The sequence below is a fragment of the Monosiga brevicollis genome, genomic scaffold (genome assembly GCF_000002865.3).
Source record: "Monosiga brevicollis MX1 MONBRscaffold_4 genomic scaffold, whole genome shotgun sequence".
Classification (NCBI taxonomy): domain Eukaryota; class Choanoflagellata; order Craspedida; family Salpingoecidae; genus Monosiga; species Monosiga brevicollis.
The window spans coordinates 1,979,507-1,996,466 of record NW_001865041.1 but is presented as its reverse complement, the minus strand read 5'-3'; the positions used below and the strand labels follow the sequence as shown (position 1 = coordinate 1,996,466).

Below are 16,960 nucleotides of genomic sequence, written 5' to 3'. Positions count from 1 at the left end.
ACACGGCTCGTCCTCCTGCCAGCTCATCACTGGCTGCTTGATTGGTCGCTTCGACTACCTCTCCTTGCTGCTGGCGCTGGTTTGCTCGTCCTCCAGCTCATCGATCTTATAAACCGATTTTCCACCCCACCCCCTTTTCTGTTTTTTTTTTTTTTTTTTTTTTTTTTTTTTTCTGCTGTACTCTTTCGCTTTGACAGGAAGCCACTGCCGCCGATTCCTACCTCCCACCCATTACCGTCGTCATGTCGGCCGCCGATGATGATCAAGACTTCACCAACCTCGAAAAGCTCACGCTGGCCGAGAAGGAGGAAGATCGTGTCGCCTCCAAAGAAACCATGGCCCGGTACGTCGCAGCATGACACGCCCCCATGCGCTGTTGCCAATTATCGCCCCTGATGACACGATCCCGGACCCTGTCCTCCAATCATGCATTCGTAGCCTCCGTGCCGAGAGCATGGCCGTCACCGCCAAGTACCGTACCTTGTACTCTCCTGGTCGCTTCTTTGGCTGGACCCAGAACTATGCCGTTATTGATGGCTCCTGGCTCAAGCTCTTTTCCAAGCCTGAAGATATTGGCGTACGTTGCTGAGACACCACGCCCAAGCTTGCAACCCCCACCTGCATGACTGAGGGTTGCACCATGCTGGCGACCCCTTCACCCTTCACCCTTCTCGCCGCCTTGCCCCGAGTAGCTGAATAATTCGAACCGCAACCTGTGGATCGCTGGCTGCCAAGCCTCCCTGGCCTCGGCCGCCAAGCACGGTCGCGAAAACTGCATCGAGGTGGTCATTCAAAAGCCACGGTATGCGCCTCTGCAACATTTTCAAACTCAACCACACACTTGCCACAAACGCGCCGTGCAGATGCGTCTGCATTCGGTGGGCCAGAGACCACACACACACACACACACACACACACACACACACACACACACACACACACACACACACACACACACACACACACACACACACACACACTTTGCTTACCCTCATTCTATCCGTGGGACTATACTTTTTGACAGCTCGGTCCAGGTGTTTGCCGCCAGCTCGCCCGCTGAGGCCGAGTCTTGGTTGCACGCCCTCAATGCCGTTCCCGTTGAAGCCGAGGTCGTGGAAGGCACCGTGGACAACCTGACCGACGAGCAGGCCAAGGTAGGCCATAAGCGCATCACCTCCAACATGGCCCGCTCTCATCGCTGCTTCTCATGCACCAAATGTCGCAAATAGGCCTTGGAGTCGCTTAAATCCAGTGCGGGTGATGAAGTTACCGCCACTGACGCCGATTACCTCCGCTTCCTTCGTGGCAACGAATGGGATGTCGAAAAGGCCGCCACCTTCCTCAAGGAGCACGTGGTATGCCTTGCCCCCTTCACCGTGACCCCTTCATCCCACGCCTTCCCTTTGCCGTGTCAATCACCCTCATCCGCCCATACCCTCGTGCATCTGACGCACCTTCTGCACAACGACCGTTTGGGACGCTTAGGCCTGGCGCAAGCGCTTCAACGTGGATGCCATGACCATTAATAACGTTTCACGTGAAGTCAAGGTACGCCCACACCGATGTCTTGCTGTTGGGTCGGGACTTCCAGCATTCGGTATGATTGTCTCATGATTCGTTCGGCATCGGTAGACGGGCAAGATGCGTCTGCTGCCCAACCCCGACAAGACGGGCCGTCCCATCATTGTGATGCAGCCCGGCAAGCATAAACCTAGCGAATCGTCGCCCCTGGACGTCATGAAGCTGGCTGTCTACACCATGGAAACTGCCATCAAGTCAGTTCTCTTGCCCCGCAAGGTCTAGATGGTAGTCGCCTGGATTGACGTTTGCGCTGGTACGCTTATGCCCATGCCCATGCGCGCTCACAACAACAACAACCGCTCTTTGATAGGCGCATGGGCGATGGTGTCGAGTCGGTCGTCTTTGTGGTTGACCTCGAGGGCATGTCGCCAAAGTCGGCCGATTTCCGTGTGCCACGTCTTCTGCTCTCCACCCTCCAAGAGAACTACCCCGAGCGCATCAGCCTCCTGCTGGTTGTCAACACCCCGGCCTTTTTCCGCCTGGTGTGGGCCACCGTCCGTAACTTCTTCTCCGAGCAACTCCTCAAGAAGGTTCACCTTCTCGGCCAGGACATGCAGACCATGCAGGCGTTTGTCTCCCCCGACAGGTGCGCTTTTGAAACGTAGTTTGAGATTGGGCTGCTCCTTTTGAGAGCTGGCGCTTCATCTCTTGCTGTTGGAGCACAGCCGGGATCCTCGCTTTGATTGATGTGTCCTGTCTTCTTGTGCCCGATCTACTCTTTGCCAGCTTGCTCGTGGAGCATGGTGGCACTGTCAACTTTAGTGTGACCGAATTTATGGAGCAGCAGGCTAGTGGTGAGTCCCCGATCCAGCATTTGCGCGTTTTGAAGAGTCATGTTCTAACCATGCATCTCTCACGTGACACATTCTTGACTTGTCGCGTCCGTTCCTGCGCTGCCATGCTGACATCGCTTGGCTGTGCCCGCCGTTGCAGCCGATGGTGTCGAGCTTTTGGATGATGCCGCTGCCGCTGCCGCTTTTGAAGGTGGTGTCGACCAGTCCCTGCTGGACGCCCTCAAGGATATGGTGAGTCCATTGACAGAGAAGGAGATGATGGTGCCCTTGATCCTGTCTTGTTTGATCGGAGGCACTTGCTGCGCTCATTTTCTTATCCCCCCCCCCCCCCCCCCCCCCGACTTCTTCATCACCCATTTAGCCTGCTGCCGAAGCCGCCGAAGGCGCCGTCAAGACTGGTTACCTGACCAAGCAGGGTGTGTTGACTCGTGCGCGCGACCATGAGCTTCTTCAAAGACCATGGCGCTGTTTCGATAACTTGCCTGCCCACCTGACCTGCGTGGTGTCTCCACTCTGGTTTTCGCAGGCAAGGTCGTGCTCAACTGGAAGCGTCGCTTCTTCGTGCTCTCAACCTCGGGCCTTCTCTACTACTACAAGGCTGAGACGGTTGGTCCGAAATAATCGATAGCCAACATGAATGTGCAGTCGAGCCAGGGTGCAACTCATGTTTTGTGGTCGCATCACATTCACTCCTACATAGGATGCTGCACCCCAAGGCGTCGTGCTGCTTGAGCGTTCGACAACCTCGGAGGACGACAGCAAGGCCAACGGTTTTGCCATTGCCACCCCACTTCGCACCTGGAAGCTCTACGCTGAGTCTGCTGAAGAGCGTGATGCCTGGCGCAAGGTGCATTTCCAAGTTTTAGCCAGGTACCTTGGATGAATTATTGTATCTCTCACCCACCGGACCATCCCCCATAGGCCTTGGACGACGTCATTGAGAAGCTCTAAATTGTGTCGCCATCCCCCGGCACGACCGTTCTTTCGATTGCTTGTCGCCTGCTTTTGTTATCTACTTTCTACGAGTTTTTGTACTCCTTGTCATGATCATCCTCCCACTCGTTTGTATGCCCGTCTTCCCTGTACCGCGTGCAAAAGTCTTGCACCCATGACCAGTTGATATCGCGTGTTGCGAATTCTACGCCTGGTGCGCGAGCCCACCTCAAGCCTCAAGAAAGAGCCCAGTCTTTAACTTTGAAGGCTAACCAGAACCAGCTTCTTTGCATCCCACTCCAGCTCCTTTGCCCTGCTCCTCTCCCATAAAACACACACACACACTCTCTCTCTACCCTCTCTCTCTCAAACACTCTCTCAAACAAACTCGCCCTAAAACTCTCTCTAAAACTCTCTCTCTCAAACTCTCTCTCTCAAACTCTCTCTCTCAAACTCTCTCTCTCAAACTCTCTCTCTCAAACTCTCTCTCTCAAACTCTCTCTCTCAAACTGTCTGCCTTGATTTGAGAACCTCTCGAACTGCTGGCATCAAGGCCCGATCAGGAGCGGCAGCGCGCTGATTTCTCGGTTGCTTGTTGGATAGTTGCACGAGGGGTGCAAGTGCGGGCCATAAAGCGGGGTGGTGTGGTCGTTAAGTGAAGGCGTGGAGGCTAGCAGGACCAAGCGCGTGTCCCCCGTGGGTTCATTCACGCCCATTGTCGCAACATGATCCACGCCAAACGCTCCACGGGTGGCAGCCAGGCCCGGTGCCTCCTGGGTGCCCTGATTGTCGCCTCGCTCCCGCTCGCCGTCTACCCAACAGCGCCACTTCATGCCGCCGTGATTGATGCTGGCTCAACTGGAAACCGCCTTCATCTGTTCAAATGGTGCGTTGCGCACAGGTCATTTGAAGCGTGCTGGTCCTGAATGTCCTGACTTGCTTGGCCACCTCCGCCCCATGCCCTAACCCCTCCTCGGGTCACGCCCTTGGGCTCGCTCGCAATCCCATGCTCATTCATGCATTTGGTGCCTTGCTTGCAGGACACCTACTTCGCACGGCTTGCCCGTGGTTGAGGATCTCGCCAGCTCAGCCACAGACTGCAGCAACCATCGTAAGGCTCCCGTCTCCCGTTTCCGGGCACGAACATTGGGCGCCGTCAGACCCTCCCAAACACTCTCCCAAACACTTCAGTCTTGGCCTATATCTGTGTGGCCATGACTGCTTATTTGCTTGCGTGCGCCTCGGCTGCAGAACCGCTTGCGCAGGCGACAAGCCTGTCAGCCGTGAATGACGCCCTGCAGGGGTTGCTGACCTGCGCCGCAAGCCTCGACAAGGTTGGCACAAACCACCCTGGCCAGTACTGTACTGTCAATGCGAGGCATTTTAATTTGGATGCATGGCCATGCCCTGTACACCCATGGCTGACAGAATCTAGATCTCGCTGTCGTTCCTCTGACGCTTATGGCAACAGCTGGCATGCGAGTTCTCCCCTACCGCACACAGGTCCGCCCCCTGCCACCTAAAGTGTCCCATTCAACATGCCTCCCGCCTCCCCCCGCCTTACCCTCTGATCTGTTTCAATTTCTATGCTAGGAGCAAGTCATGACCTGGGCCAGTGCGGTTCTATCCCGCGGCACTTTCCTTTTCGATCCCTCCCGAGTTCAGGTCATTCCTGGCTCACAGGAGGTCAGTCGCCAGTCTCCACTGACCGCACAGCTGCGGCCCACAGCTCCTTCCAGCGCTTAATCATGTCAAATGTCGATGTAACGACCTCGCCTGTGCGTCTTGCATTTAGGCCTACTTTGGCTGGGTGAGCGCCAACTATCTCGCCCACGGATTTCAAATCACAGATCCCGCCCAAACGCTAGGCATGATTGACATGGGCGGCTCGAGCCTGGAGATTGCATACGCCGTGCCTACATCTGTTGCGGGGCAAATAAAAGGCCAGCCCATCACGCAATTCGCCTTTCCAGGCTCAACTCTGCACGTCTTTGCGACGAGCTTTGCCGAGTATGGCAGTGATGCCTTCAACCAGCATCGTGTGACTGCGGCGGGGCTTTGCAATGCCAGCCCACCGACACCTGACCCGTGTCTGCTTGTCAACGCCATGGACACTAGCGTCGCCACGTGTGAACTGCATGGGGCTGCGTCTTATGACCAATGCCGTGCTTCGGTCGATTCAAACCTTCATACGGACTGTCCAACCTTGAGCGCAGCCGAAACGTGCTCGCTCGACAATACACCCATTCCCGCCATTCCAAGCAACCTGCCTTTTGAGCTACACGCCAGCTATTATTGGTATGGCTGTACCAGGCCTTCAAGCTACCCCACATCATCAATATCTGCATCAATTAGTTCCCAAACGCCACCATTGCAAGCTTGGCTGAATACCCCTGCCTCGGCCTCACGAGTCGCTGCTCTTGTTGTTGATTTTGTGTGTTCCCGGCGATGGTTCCCAACAGGGCCTTTACAGACTTGGATATCACCAGCGTGACCACCGATGCCATGACAACCGCTGCTCAGGTGCCGATGCTTTGGGATTGCGAGCTGAGCTTCGAAAAAGCCTCACCCAACAGTCTCTCGTGCTTCTGCAGGATGTTTGCAACAAGAACGTGGCACAAGTTTTGGCAAAGTATCCCCATTTGGACGCCCCAAATGCCAACGTAGGTCATGCGGCCGGCGCGCGGACGTACCTTTTAGGGTCGAAAGAGTGTTGCGGCGGAGAGCAAAATATTAGGCATGTTTCATTGACTGATTCAACTGCCTGCGCTTGTATAGTGGACCTGCGAGCATCTGCTCGAAGAACTGCTGGTATTGGAGCACGGTTTTGATTTGAGTCAACACGCTTTGAACACCAGCCAAGCGGGCTGGGCCATCGGGGCCGCGCTGGTTTCGTTTGTCCTCCCTTCGTCTGATCGCGTGGATCATACATGTGCCAAGCACAAGTATGACGGCGGGCATGTCGCAGCCATTGCCATCGCCTGTCTCAGCATTGGGCTCTTGCTGAGCGTGTTTGGTGCGTTTCGTGCGGCCCCGTGTGTTCAATGTCGGTCTTTGTGATACGCGTGAGCTCATGGGATAATTTGGTCTGCAGGCACGTGGTATTTTCTGAGCAAACATCGCCAGCAATACAAGATCGAGGTCCAGCTGCAGCCAGACCGCAACGGCGATTATATCCAGCTATCAGAGGAATAAGCTGGAAACTGGACCATACCGGTGATTGCATGAGTGAACCGGCCAGTCGAGAAAACGAATGCGCGTGTATTTGTGGTTTTCATTTCATTTGCAAACGAGTCGCAGCAACGTTCATAATATCCAATTGGCCAACGACTATCACGCTTGTGCCTCGTGCCATTCAAGAAAGAGAAAAGAAATAAAGACCACAGAACCAACAACAAAAGACACTTTTTTTTGCGCACCAAGCGCGAACAAATACCACGGCCCTCATCGTGTACCCAAAGGATGGCGCGGACGGCACTGGCTCGGGTCTTTTCAGCAAAAGACAGGAACGAAGACACCGAAAGCAATCAACAACTCAAACCCGTCAAAAGGGATGGAAAACCACGTGTTAAACGAGAGCTGCGCCAAAGTAATGCGGGCACCACTTGCGCCACCTCAAATGGGCACGCCGTGCTTAGTTGGGTCGTTTGGCAACGCGACGCAGCAGCAGATAGGCCACGATCTTGAAAAAGAAGAAGAAGGCCAAGAGCAAACCCATCATGAGCTCGTACGATTGTGTGTCATAGTGATAGTATCGAAGAACGGCGTTGCCGTCCGCAAACGGTCTACAGGGGCAGGGGGGGTGAAGAGCAAAGGGTGAGAATAGCAAGTGTGAGCTGCGCAAAGCAGCACTACAAGGGACACAGGGCATCAACAAACGAGCAGGAGGCCCTGAGCGCCCACGTACTCGCCCACGCAAGAGCCATCGGAGGCGGGAGGACCGACACAATCCAGCTTCTTGTCCTTGAGAATGGCAATGAGCATGGCTTGCAGCGTGAAGCGGAAGTAGGAGAGGAAGGTCAGCCAGCGCAGGGCAATGGGGATGCCGTTGATGAGCACAAAAAAGCCTGAAAACAGCATCATGGGGATGGAGCTCATTGGGGCCATGAAGACGGCAACTTGTGGGGTAGGTGCGGCTGTGGAGATGACGATGCCCATCGCCTGGGCCACCTGGGTATGCAGCACGGCAGCTGCCAAGACCTTGAAAAAGCGACCCGCTTCTGAAGGCTGGTCGGTCATCCAGTAGCTGATGGACATGTAAATGATGGGGAAGACGACTTGGAAGGGGAAATCGCTGAGGCTCTTGGCAAAGTAGTAGGCTTTGACAGAATACCAGTTATTCAAGTGCTCGCGGGCAAAGATCTCCTTCTCAATGGGAAAGGAAAGCACGGTGGGCATGACCGAGGCCAGCATCAGGAAGAGAAGGGAAAAGAAGTAGTAACCCACGACCGAGGGGATCTTGTCACTGTGAACGCCCTGATGCAGATACAGCACACCGATGATAATGCCCACGGCAACGTGAGCGCCGGCCCGCATGCGGGTCAGAAGCGTATCACGAATCACGTCCTTGAACGCGCGCTTGAGCAAGATTTTAAACTGGTCCGCAACCGAGATAGGGTAGAGCCCACGCCCACGTGAGTGCACTGCCTCCAACTGTGGCGACGAAAAGCATGGGCGAACAAGGCAGGTCGTTGATTCATGAGATGTACGTGCAGGAACAGCATTTCTTCCACATCCGCCTGCAATGGAATCAGAAGAAGACAGGGCACGCGCGTAGGGGAAAAGGGTGGGGAGGGGGGTGGAGAAGGCACATACAGCAACTTGATCGCCGAGGGCCACCTCGCCCGGAGGATGATCATTGCGCCAGTTGGTAAGAAGAGCGGCCGGAGAGCCCTTGACACCGTTGGCCACCTGCGCACGCATAAGTTGGATGAGTATCGGATTGACAGGTCAAAGTTGATGAAGGACCAGAGGGGAGGGGGGAGCGGGGCGGCGGTTTGGGCCAAACCTCGAGCAAAAAGTCGGCGGGGTTGTGATAAGCCGGGCATTCGACGTTTTGTGACTTGAAGTACGGGACGACCTCGTTCACAGGTCCATCGTAGAGGATTTGACCACCTGAAAGCACCACCGTCTGCACGTTTTACGGGGTAGTGGGTGGGCAACGGGGATGTATGAGAGCGCGCGTGTGAGGCCAACGGCACATCCCTTGGCGCGGGCAAGAGAGCACAGGACATGGCTGTAGAAGAGAAAATGGAGAGGGGCAACGTACGCGATCAAAGAGCTCAAAGAGTGTGGCGGAGGGCTGGTGAATGCTGGCCACAACAGTGCGTCCACTCTGGGCAAGGCTGCGGAGCATTTCAACGAGGGACACGGCGCTGGTGGAATCCAAGCCCGAAGTCTGCACACAGCCACGAGGTGGGTGAGGACTTGTGGTATCGGGGCTGGGGCAGGAGAGTGGCGAAACCCAAAGACCCAAATCACGGCAGCTCAGCGTACAGGTTCATCAAGGAAGAGAAGCGGGGGATCGGAAACGATTTCAAGGGCCACGGCGAGGCGCTTGCGTTGGCCGCCAGAGAGCTGGATAACAGTGCGATCAAGGCATTCAGCAATACCAATCTGCTCGACGGTCTGTAAAAAAGGCGAGGCAGGAAGGCATAGATGTGTCAAGATAGGTCATGATCAGCTGGGGACGAGTGCAGTGGGTTTGGATGCTGGGTGGGTTGAAAGGGGTGTCTGCACATGCCCATGCCCATGCGGTGCAGATGACCGAAAGTCTCAACATTTGGGAAGGAGACTGACCGACTGGATAATCTGCTTCTTCTCAAAGACGGTCATCTCGGGGTCGAAGCGTAGGTTGCAGGAAATCATGAGGTACTCGGCCACGGTCAGGTTCTTGAACAAGACATCGTCCTGCAAGTTGTAGGTGTACGTGACGGAGTTGATCAGAAAGAAAAGAACCCAGTTGCAGCACCTTCACCACGCATGTAATGGGAGCGCACACACGCACACGCACACACACACACACACACACACTGACCTGCATGACGAAGCAGGCCATCTTGCGATAGCGCTTGAGGTCACGATCGTGTCCGTTGATGAGGACGCGGCCCTCGCTTTGCCGAGTGCGAAAGCCCGCGAGGACGTTGAGCAAGGTCGACTTGCCCGCACCTAGGTGGTTCGACGACCGACAACAACAACAAGAGATGAGCGCGATGAGCGAGCGACAAGCCGCCTTGTTAGCTGAAGCGAGCCCCGTGCACCACACGCACCACTGGGACCCATGAGGGCCACAAGCTCTCCACCCTTGATCTCGCCGCTCAGGTCGTGGAGGATACGCTTGTTGCCGTTGACCACAAAGCCGAGGTGGCGGTAGGCAATGGAGACGGAGGGGCGGTTCCCACGCATCTGCGACTTCATCTGCTCAAAGTGCTCGGCCTTGCGCTGCAAAAGCCGCTGCTCTGCATTTTGCGCAGCCGGACGCGGCCCATCCTCCGGGTCCGTGGAAGCACTGGCCCCGGCACCGTCCATATCCACATGCACAGCCTGACCACTGGCCGCCGAGCCAGTGATCTCCACCTCCACCTCATCCTCGTCTTGAGCTCCCAAGAGCGGTTCGTTGGACGCCATTCTGGACCGGTCGAAATGACAACAAGCAAATGAAGTGAAGGTTAATGTTGGTTATATAAAAAGTTATTGCAGTTTTGTTAATAATCTTAGTGTGAACATTTGTATTGATTTGGGTAGTTTGTGCTTAACAGCTGCAAACTGGCGAGAAGGGCGTGTGCGACGCTTGCTTGGATCAAGTCACACTTTACTGTGAGAACTGTTACACTTCAAATTCATTTATAGTTTGACATACGTCATACTTTTGCTCTCTCTCTCAACTCTCTCAAACTCTCTCTTTACATGTGGTAGTTGTGCTATTCCTCGAAGCCCTATGTCCTTTGCTGTTTATACTTTGCTGTTTATACCTCTTTCTCTCTTTCTCTGACCTCATCTCTCTCTCTCTGTCTGTGTGTTCTGCTATGGCACCATAGGTCAATGTACACACACGTTGGTCAATTGCTTATTGCTTGACATGTTGATATCGCTTGACATGTTGATACTCGACAGCCCAAGGCAGACGCACAGCTGACAGTTTTGACAGACGACAGGTACGAACTTTGACCAGCAAAGCTCAACGGGGAAGAGGGGTTCAGTGGGAGCTTGGGTGTCGACGGCAAGCTTCTGGTGGAAATCAGGGGAGATACACCTGCATAATGTCCAAGATGGGACTGCGACAGACTGGACACGACAGCTCGCGCTCCTGGTGGTACAGAGCAGCAAGGTTAGGGCATGTAAGCACTTGGGAAGCAGGCTGCAGCGCAAACGAGCAAGGGTCCGAACGCTCAACAAGGATAAGAAGATGATAGGACCAACCATGAGAGCAGTGGCGCAGCTGAGGCATGCGCACAGATGGCCACAGCGGTACATGATGGTGTCAGCACTTTCTTCCATGCACACCACGCAGTTGCTGCCGTGCGCCGCACCCCTGTGAATGTACCACCCCAAAAGCAACAACATAGTGTGAACAATGAGCTCATTTCAGAAGCACTCATTCCCCTTGATCTGAGTGTGTCCAGACATACCGGACCGCCGGTCGCTCAAACTGCAAACTCGTTGGGTCCCCCACGCGGGCTAGAGCCGATGAAACCTCTTGCCGCACGCAACGGCGCACATCGGCTTGCAAACGCAAGCTAGCCTGCATCAAGTCAGTCAAGGCGGCCACCTGAGCCTGCAAATCGGCGATGGTGGCTGCCATGGAGGCCGAAGACGATGAGACCGGCGGAGGCACTGGGGTTGCCCCTTCTGTCTGTACATGGGTGGGTGCATGGGGATGCGCGTGGGGATGCGCATGCACATGTCCTTGAGGTGCATGAGCATGCACGTGGTCTGGAATGCCTGCGGCCGGCGAGGCGGCATGCAAGGGTGCCTGTGTCTGGTCCTGGGCCGGTCGCTGTGGTGTTTGTGCGGGAGATGGGGCCTGCGCAGCTTGGGCCGCTCGGTCGCGGTGCCGCTGCTGGCGTCGCCGATACAGGGCCCGTTGTAGCTCCTCTGAGCTCATGTTACCGCCACCCTGGAGCCTTGATCCCAAGTGGAATTCAAGGACCGGCCGGAATTGCCCGTGCAGAATGCCCGAGACGAGGCGGCGTGTCAATAATTCTTGGACGTCCTGCGCTCCACCGGAACACACACGCACGTGCACACCACACCACACCACACCACAGCAGAGGCGAAAAAAGAAGCAGGAGGGTGTAAGGGACTGCGGTGAAGCAAAGCCTAATCTTTGGAATGACGGGGGAACATGCAGGAAACGGACTGACCTCAACGGTTTCGCGCTGCGGGCGGACATTGGCGTTGAACAATGGGGCATTCAAGCGCATGATGCGTGGGGGCATGGGCGCGCGTACGGAAGGCTCACCCTCGGGTGGCGACTGAGCGCGCGGCTGGTTACTCATGGGCTGAGGGTTGGCAGCGGCCTGCGAGGCTGGCTGGGTAAAGGCCTCAGGCTCCGCCTCAGCGTCGCTGGCATCACTGTCCCATGCGTCTGATTGACTCAAGACGATGCGACGCAGCGGCAGCGGAGAGGCGTCGGGGCGCTGTTCGGGCTCGACCGACACCTCCGCATCGGCTGCACGATGGTTGGCCTGGGGCCGGGGACCAGGGACGCGCGTAGAGCCTGCTGGTTGAGCCAGGCTGTTAGAGATGGCGCTGACAAAGTTGGGCCGCTGCAGGAGGGCGCGAACCAGTCCACCACGCTGTCGCAGAAGATCCAGCTCAGCCAAGCGCTGCGCCCGCTCCTCGCGAGGGGTGGGAGCAGCAATTAGGACGTCGTCTTCGGCAGAGGCAGCGCCACTTTCGATGGCGCCTGCATCCTCAACATTCTCGGCTGCTGCTGGCTCGGGATCCGTGGTACTCGCTCCACTCCCATCATAGCCAACCAAATGATGGATCGGGTTCTCTTGGTTGAGCTGAGCAGCTGCGATGGCCGTGTCTGTGGCCACTTCGCGGCGTGGCTCGTACAGGCCTGTTGTGTCTTCCTCATCCACCTCCTCCTCCGACAGCAACTCTTCATCGGCCATCATGCTGGCTTCCTCGCCGTCGCCGTCGTCATCGTGCAGTGGGGTGACGATCCAGTCGTGACCTGATGTGTCTGACGAGGGATCCCCTGTCGGGACCTGCCCGGAAGTGGCGGTAGATGATGAGCTATAGCTCGATTCGGACACTGGTTCCTCGCCCAGCTGGCGCAAGCTGTTGCAACATTGATGCCAGAGTAAGCTTCCACAAAACATTCATGATCGCCAGCTACAGTCCAAAGACGGAGGATAGACGATGGCAAGGCCAACCGATGCCGACCAATGCAAAAGCGACAAGTAGCAACGTACAGGAAGCGCTCGATGCGGCGTCGGGCTCGCTGTTTCTGCTCACCCTTAACTGGCTGCTGGTGCGTGATGACACGAAGTTCAAAGACCAAGTCCCTAGCAGAAGCGTCATCGGTTATATCCACAATCGCCAAGGCGTGTGCAGGTCAGGGCTTGTGTCAAGCTTGAAACCAGGACAGGGCGAGACAGGACGAGGCCTCAATGCTTGCCCGTACTTTTGCATGCGTTGAAGCAGAGCGCTCATGAGGCGACGCTCATCGGGCTCAGGAGTGGCCATCATCGAAGGCGGGCTGGTCGCTGCCATGCTGCTGAGCTGATGGGAGGGATCTTGGTGAAGTGGAAGCGTGGACGCGACCAAGAAGGTGCTGAGAAGGCGCTGCGCAGACCAGCTGGCAGTTGAAAAATACGTGAGCTCGGCTGGATGCAGAGCGAAAAAACCCCCCGCGTCTGTGTCGTTGTCAACAACCGTGTATGGCCTCGGCCTCTGCCCACCTCCCGTCCCTGTGTCCGTCGCTTCGATCCTTGACGTACACAAATTGAACTCGAAATGAACCTCAATCGTGCCACCGATCTCCCTAGCTTCTCTCTCTCTCTCTCTCTCTCTCTCTCTCTCTCTCCCTGGGCCAAGCTTGTCCGCAGTGCCAATCCTGGCACGATGCCAAAGTTGGCAAGTATGTATTTTACTTTATTTGAGTCAATCAAGCCGCGAATGCAGTGAGATACTGTTTAAGATTGTCTGACAAAGCAATCATAACCACTCACAAACTCAAACACTCACACACGTGTCTCTCTGTCTGCTCGACGTCTGCTCTCTATCTCTCTCTTTTTTTTTTTTTTTTCCGGCTGCACCTTGTCAAGATGGCCAAGTCGCTCCGCAGCAAGGTCAAGCGCCAGCATCGCGCTGCCAAGCGCGAGAAGATTATCGCCAAGCGCCAGGCTGTGGTTGAGGGTAAGCCTTTGTCTCGCTTTTCTCCCCCGATCTTGAGAGCTCGTTCTGGCTTAGCCTGTCACATCTCACGCGCGCGTGCGCACCATCTAGAGCAAGTCAAGGCTACGCTCGAGGAGCAGCAAGACGCCGCGGCAACTGCGGCCGCCACCACCCAACCCGCTGAGGAGGTGCAGGAGACGACTCCCGCAGCAACTGAGAGCATGGAGGTGGAAGACGCTGCCCCCGCTGAGGGCGCCGGCCTCTCGCAGGTATGTCCAATCGATGGCGGGAGACAACGGCAAGTTGTCGTTGATGCTCTCCCATCTCTCAACCGCACCCTGGTTCGTTTGCCTGACAGGCCCAGCTGCGGAAGATGCGCTTCCAGCGCCAGGTGCGCAACATGCCGGTGGAACGCAAGCGCAAGGCGCTCAAGGTCAAGGGCAAGAAGAAGGGTGGCAAGCACGCTTGGTAAAGCCCCGTCAAGCGCCGCCAACTTGCAGCCAAGAAGGGCTTTGCCCGCCTTTGACGTTGGCTCGTCTGACGCCTCCGTCGATTTGATCTTCCTCCCGTTTTGATTTTTCGATCTTGTAAATGTTGTTTTAAGCTCTCCATCCGTCCCAGTGTATTTGAACTTGCGTGACTAGCACGATTGCTTTGTCACGCCACCCAGAGTCTCTTGCCACGCTGTATCATCCATGATCTTTGCTGCTCTGCTCTCACTTGCAGTCCAGCCAGCTCTTATGCTGACTTATCCCTGGGCTTTTTTTTTTTTCTTCTTCTTTCCGTGACCTGCACCCGTGGCAGCCCCTCCCGATCCAGCGTGTGCTTTTGGCGTTTGCTGTTTGTTGGCTTGAAAGCGCGCAGGCCAGGCAGAAACAGCGTGGGCACGCCCATCTGGCACGTCCGTCTGCTCACCGACCTGCCCCTTTGCCCAACCATGCGTTCGCCCTTGTGTCTGTCCATTCCTCCGTCCCATCTTGCTATCCCTCTCGCCGTGTATATGTATGTGTGTCCCAGTTTTGCTCCACTCTGGGCCAAGCCCAGAGTGGCCGCACCAGTCAATTGAACAGACATTCAAGACAAGTCATACGCGGGCGTTTTCTTCTGTTTTCTTGGGGGCATCATGGTCATGAAAAAAGAAAGCCACCGAGTGTATTTTGAATCAACTTGACTTTTAATGGTCACACCGCAACCCAACTCTGTCAACAGAGGCGCCGGCGCGGGCCCGACACAGCCAGTCTCGGCTGCAGCAGGCACAACAGGGTATCGGCGGGACCGAACCAGATGCCTTGGCAGCAACGCCTTAATTGTTTGCTTTTGCGGCCTTGATAAAGTAACCCTCGGCCGACTTCCACTCGGACAAACGAGAGGCCTGGCCCACGGCGCACACCTCCCGCTGACCGGCAATGGGTCGGTTAAACTTGTGTGCTCCTGTTGAGTGCAAATACTAGTTACAGGGCCATTGGATCAAGGCGTCAGAAAGGGTGAGTGCTCGGCATGTTTGGGTGTGCTAAGCAAGCAGCGAGAAAGAACCAAGGGCATTCGAGGCGGGCGGAAGGGCTGAGACCAACCTGGTTCGTGTCCGCGTGGCGCAGCTTGAACGTGTTGGCACGTTCCCAGTAGGTACCCGAGCACTCGACCTTCCAGTTGTCACCTGAACAAATCAAAGCAGTCGTGAATATGTGCGTGAGAAACATACAGAGAACAAGAATGAGAAGGAGAAGGAAAAGGTAAAGGAGAGAAGAAAAGAAGCACTTGCGCGCTTTGAAGGCCCTTGTCTGCGAGACAGCAGGGGTTGTAACCAAACTCACCAGAATCACCCTCGCCATCCTCTCGGGCATAGGCTGAAACTTCCTGGTTGTGACTGAGCGGTGACTGGAACTGGTGGCTGTGCAAAAACTTGCGCGTGGCCGTGTGCAGCAGGCGGATAGTGGCGCCACACTTGATGCGCGCACTGTCAAGCAGCCCGCAGAAAATGCATCGGCCGAGTGAGCCAGATCCCGGAGTCCCGGTGCGCATGATTCAGAGGCACTCACCCTTGCTTGCAATCCTTGCCGTTGGGGGCCCGAATTTGCCAGTAATCGTTGCTGTCCGAGTCGCTTGAAGCCAGTGTGACCGACTGACACCCAACGGAAGCACGATGTTGCCGGTGAGGCGGGAGCTGGCGTCAACAGCAGCCAGGTTGCCTCAAGGGGGGCAGCGGATGGGAGACAAAAATGGCAATCCTTGCTTGATATCAGCTTGTCACCCGCAGAGGAGCGCACACACCTGCTGGCCTGAACCCGTGCCGTAGGCAACCTCGTGTGAACGCAGGTTGAGTCGCGTCGCGACATGGTTGATGCGCATCGTACTTCCACACGTCACCTCGTCATAGCCTGATCATAAGCAAGCAAGCAGGCCACGCCAGAGGTCAATTTCAAGTGAGAATGCACAACCTGCTCGGTCCGTGGCTTCGGCGCAGCCCGCTTTGCAAACAAAACGTACCGATGGGGCCGCTGGCGCGCGCGCAAACCAAACAAGCCAGTAGCGCCGCGGTGAGCATCCAAAAGTGCGCCATTGTGGTGGTCCAGCACAGCCTGATCAGCACAAGAGGACAAGAAGTTCCGGATGAACGGGTGGTCGTTGGGTACCGCTGCACCATCAACAAAACATGCTGTGCGAGCTGGCAATTGGGCCCAAGCCGAGCCTCCGGTCCCCTCTACAGTTTTGTCGGTCTGGCTCGACAGCCTCCTCGCACACACTCCTGCTTGTCGTCACCTTTGCCAGACCCCTTTTCATTCCCATCAGCCCTTGCTGGCACCCACCCACCCACGCAAACACACAAATACACACACCACCACCAGCAGCAGCAGCAGCAGCAGCCACAACGTCACGCTACCGCCCGGCCCGATGCCGCCGATGCTGCCGCCGATGCCGCGAGAGACGTTTCGCGCCCTTTCTCGCTCTCTCACCTTCGATCGCCAGAATAATCTGACAAATGACTGTTTGTGCTGCTGACCTGGCAGCTAACGCTACAACACGGTTTTCCAACGTGTACAAAATTCTAGTCGCACAACAGCTGTTGCTTTATATCATTGTGTTCAAACACCTGTTTTACACAGCCGTTGCTGTTAAGATATGCATACATGCATGCAAGAACATTCCCGGACCAAACTCCCTGACGAAGCGCCCGGCTTAAACTCTAACCCCACATGTGTATGAGTGTGTATGTGAGTGTGTGTGAGTCTCTCCCCCAACAAGTTCAAAGGAGAGCCGGTAAACAGGCCGTTAAGAACCTCTCTGTGCAGGGGTTGGGGTGGAAG

The 16,960-nt window shown here is 55.9% G+C and overlaps 5 protein-coding genes across 5 annotated transcripts; 2 read left to right on the top strand and 3 right to left on the bottom strand.

The window, feature by feature from the left end:
- Positions 1–1,662: 1,662 nt before the first annotated feature.
- Positions 1,663–2,114, top strand: MONBRDRAFT_3060 (uncharacterized protein; the record flags this gene model as incomplete). Its single annotated transcript, XM_001743998.1, has 2 exons — positions 1,663–1,775; positions 1,892–2,114. Coding segments are annotated over 2 exons (336 nt in total), but the record flags the coding sequence as incomplete, so codon positions are not given.
- A 1,919-nt stretch (positions 2,115–4,033) lies between these two features.
- On the top strand, positions 4,034–6,503 carry MONBRDRAFT_23722 (uncharacterized protein; the record flags this gene model as incomplete). The annotated part of the gene is made up of 10 exons (XM_001743997.1): positions 4,034–4,194; positions 4,349–4,419; positions 4,560–4,642; positions 4,737–4,811; positions 4,902–4,994; positions 5,104–5,606; positions 5,771–5,831; positions 5,903–5,971; positions 6,087–6,324; positions 6,403–6,503. The coding sequence occupies 10 exons, from the start codon at positions 4,034–4,036 to the stop codon at positions 6,501–6,503; spliced, it is 1,455 nt and encodes a 484-aa protein (XP_001744049.1).
- Positions 6,504–7,178: 675 nt separating this feature from the next.
- MONBRDRAFT_15178 (uncharacterized protein) lies at positions 7,179–9,713 on the bottom strand (the record flags this gene model as incomplete). Its single annotated transcript, XM_001743751.1, has 8 exons — positions 7,179–7,951; positions 8,078–8,219; positions 8,317–8,439; positions 8,578–8,706; positions 8,805–8,924; positions 9,108–9,218; positions 9,346–9,476; positions 9,578–9,713. The coding sequence occupies 8 exons, from the start codon at positions 9,711–9,713 to the stop codon at positions 7,179–7,181; spliced, it is 1,665 nt and encodes a 554-aa protein (XP_001743803.1).
- Positions 9,714–10,545: 832 nt separating this feature from the next.
- Positions 10,546–13,034, bottom strand: MONBRDRAFT_23720 (uncharacterized protein; the record flags this gene model as incomplete). The annotated part of the gene is made up of 6 exons (XM_001743750.1): positions 10,546–10,665; positions 10,728–10,839; positions 10,937–11,424; positions 11,672–12,599; positions 12,734–12,826; positions 12,946–13,034. 6 exons carry the CDS (start codon positions 13,032–13,034, stop codon positions 10,546–10,548), a joined length of 1,830 nt encoding a protein of 609 aa, XP_001743802.1.
- A 1,927-nt stretch (positions 13,035–14,961) lies between these two features.
- On the bottom strand, positions 14,962–16,215 carry MONBRDRAFT_23718 (uncharacterized protein; the record flags this gene model as incomplete). The annotated part of the gene is made up of 6 exons (XM_001743749.1): positions 14,962–15,105; positions 15,230–15,312; positions 15,470–15,612; positions 15,695–15,777; positions 15,927–16,033; positions 16,143–16,215. 6 exons carry the CDS (start codon positions 16,213–16,215, stop codon positions 14,962–14,964), a joined length of 633 nt encoding a protein of 210 aa, XP_001743801.1.
- Between the last annotated feature and the right edge of the window lie 745 nt (positions 16,216–16,960).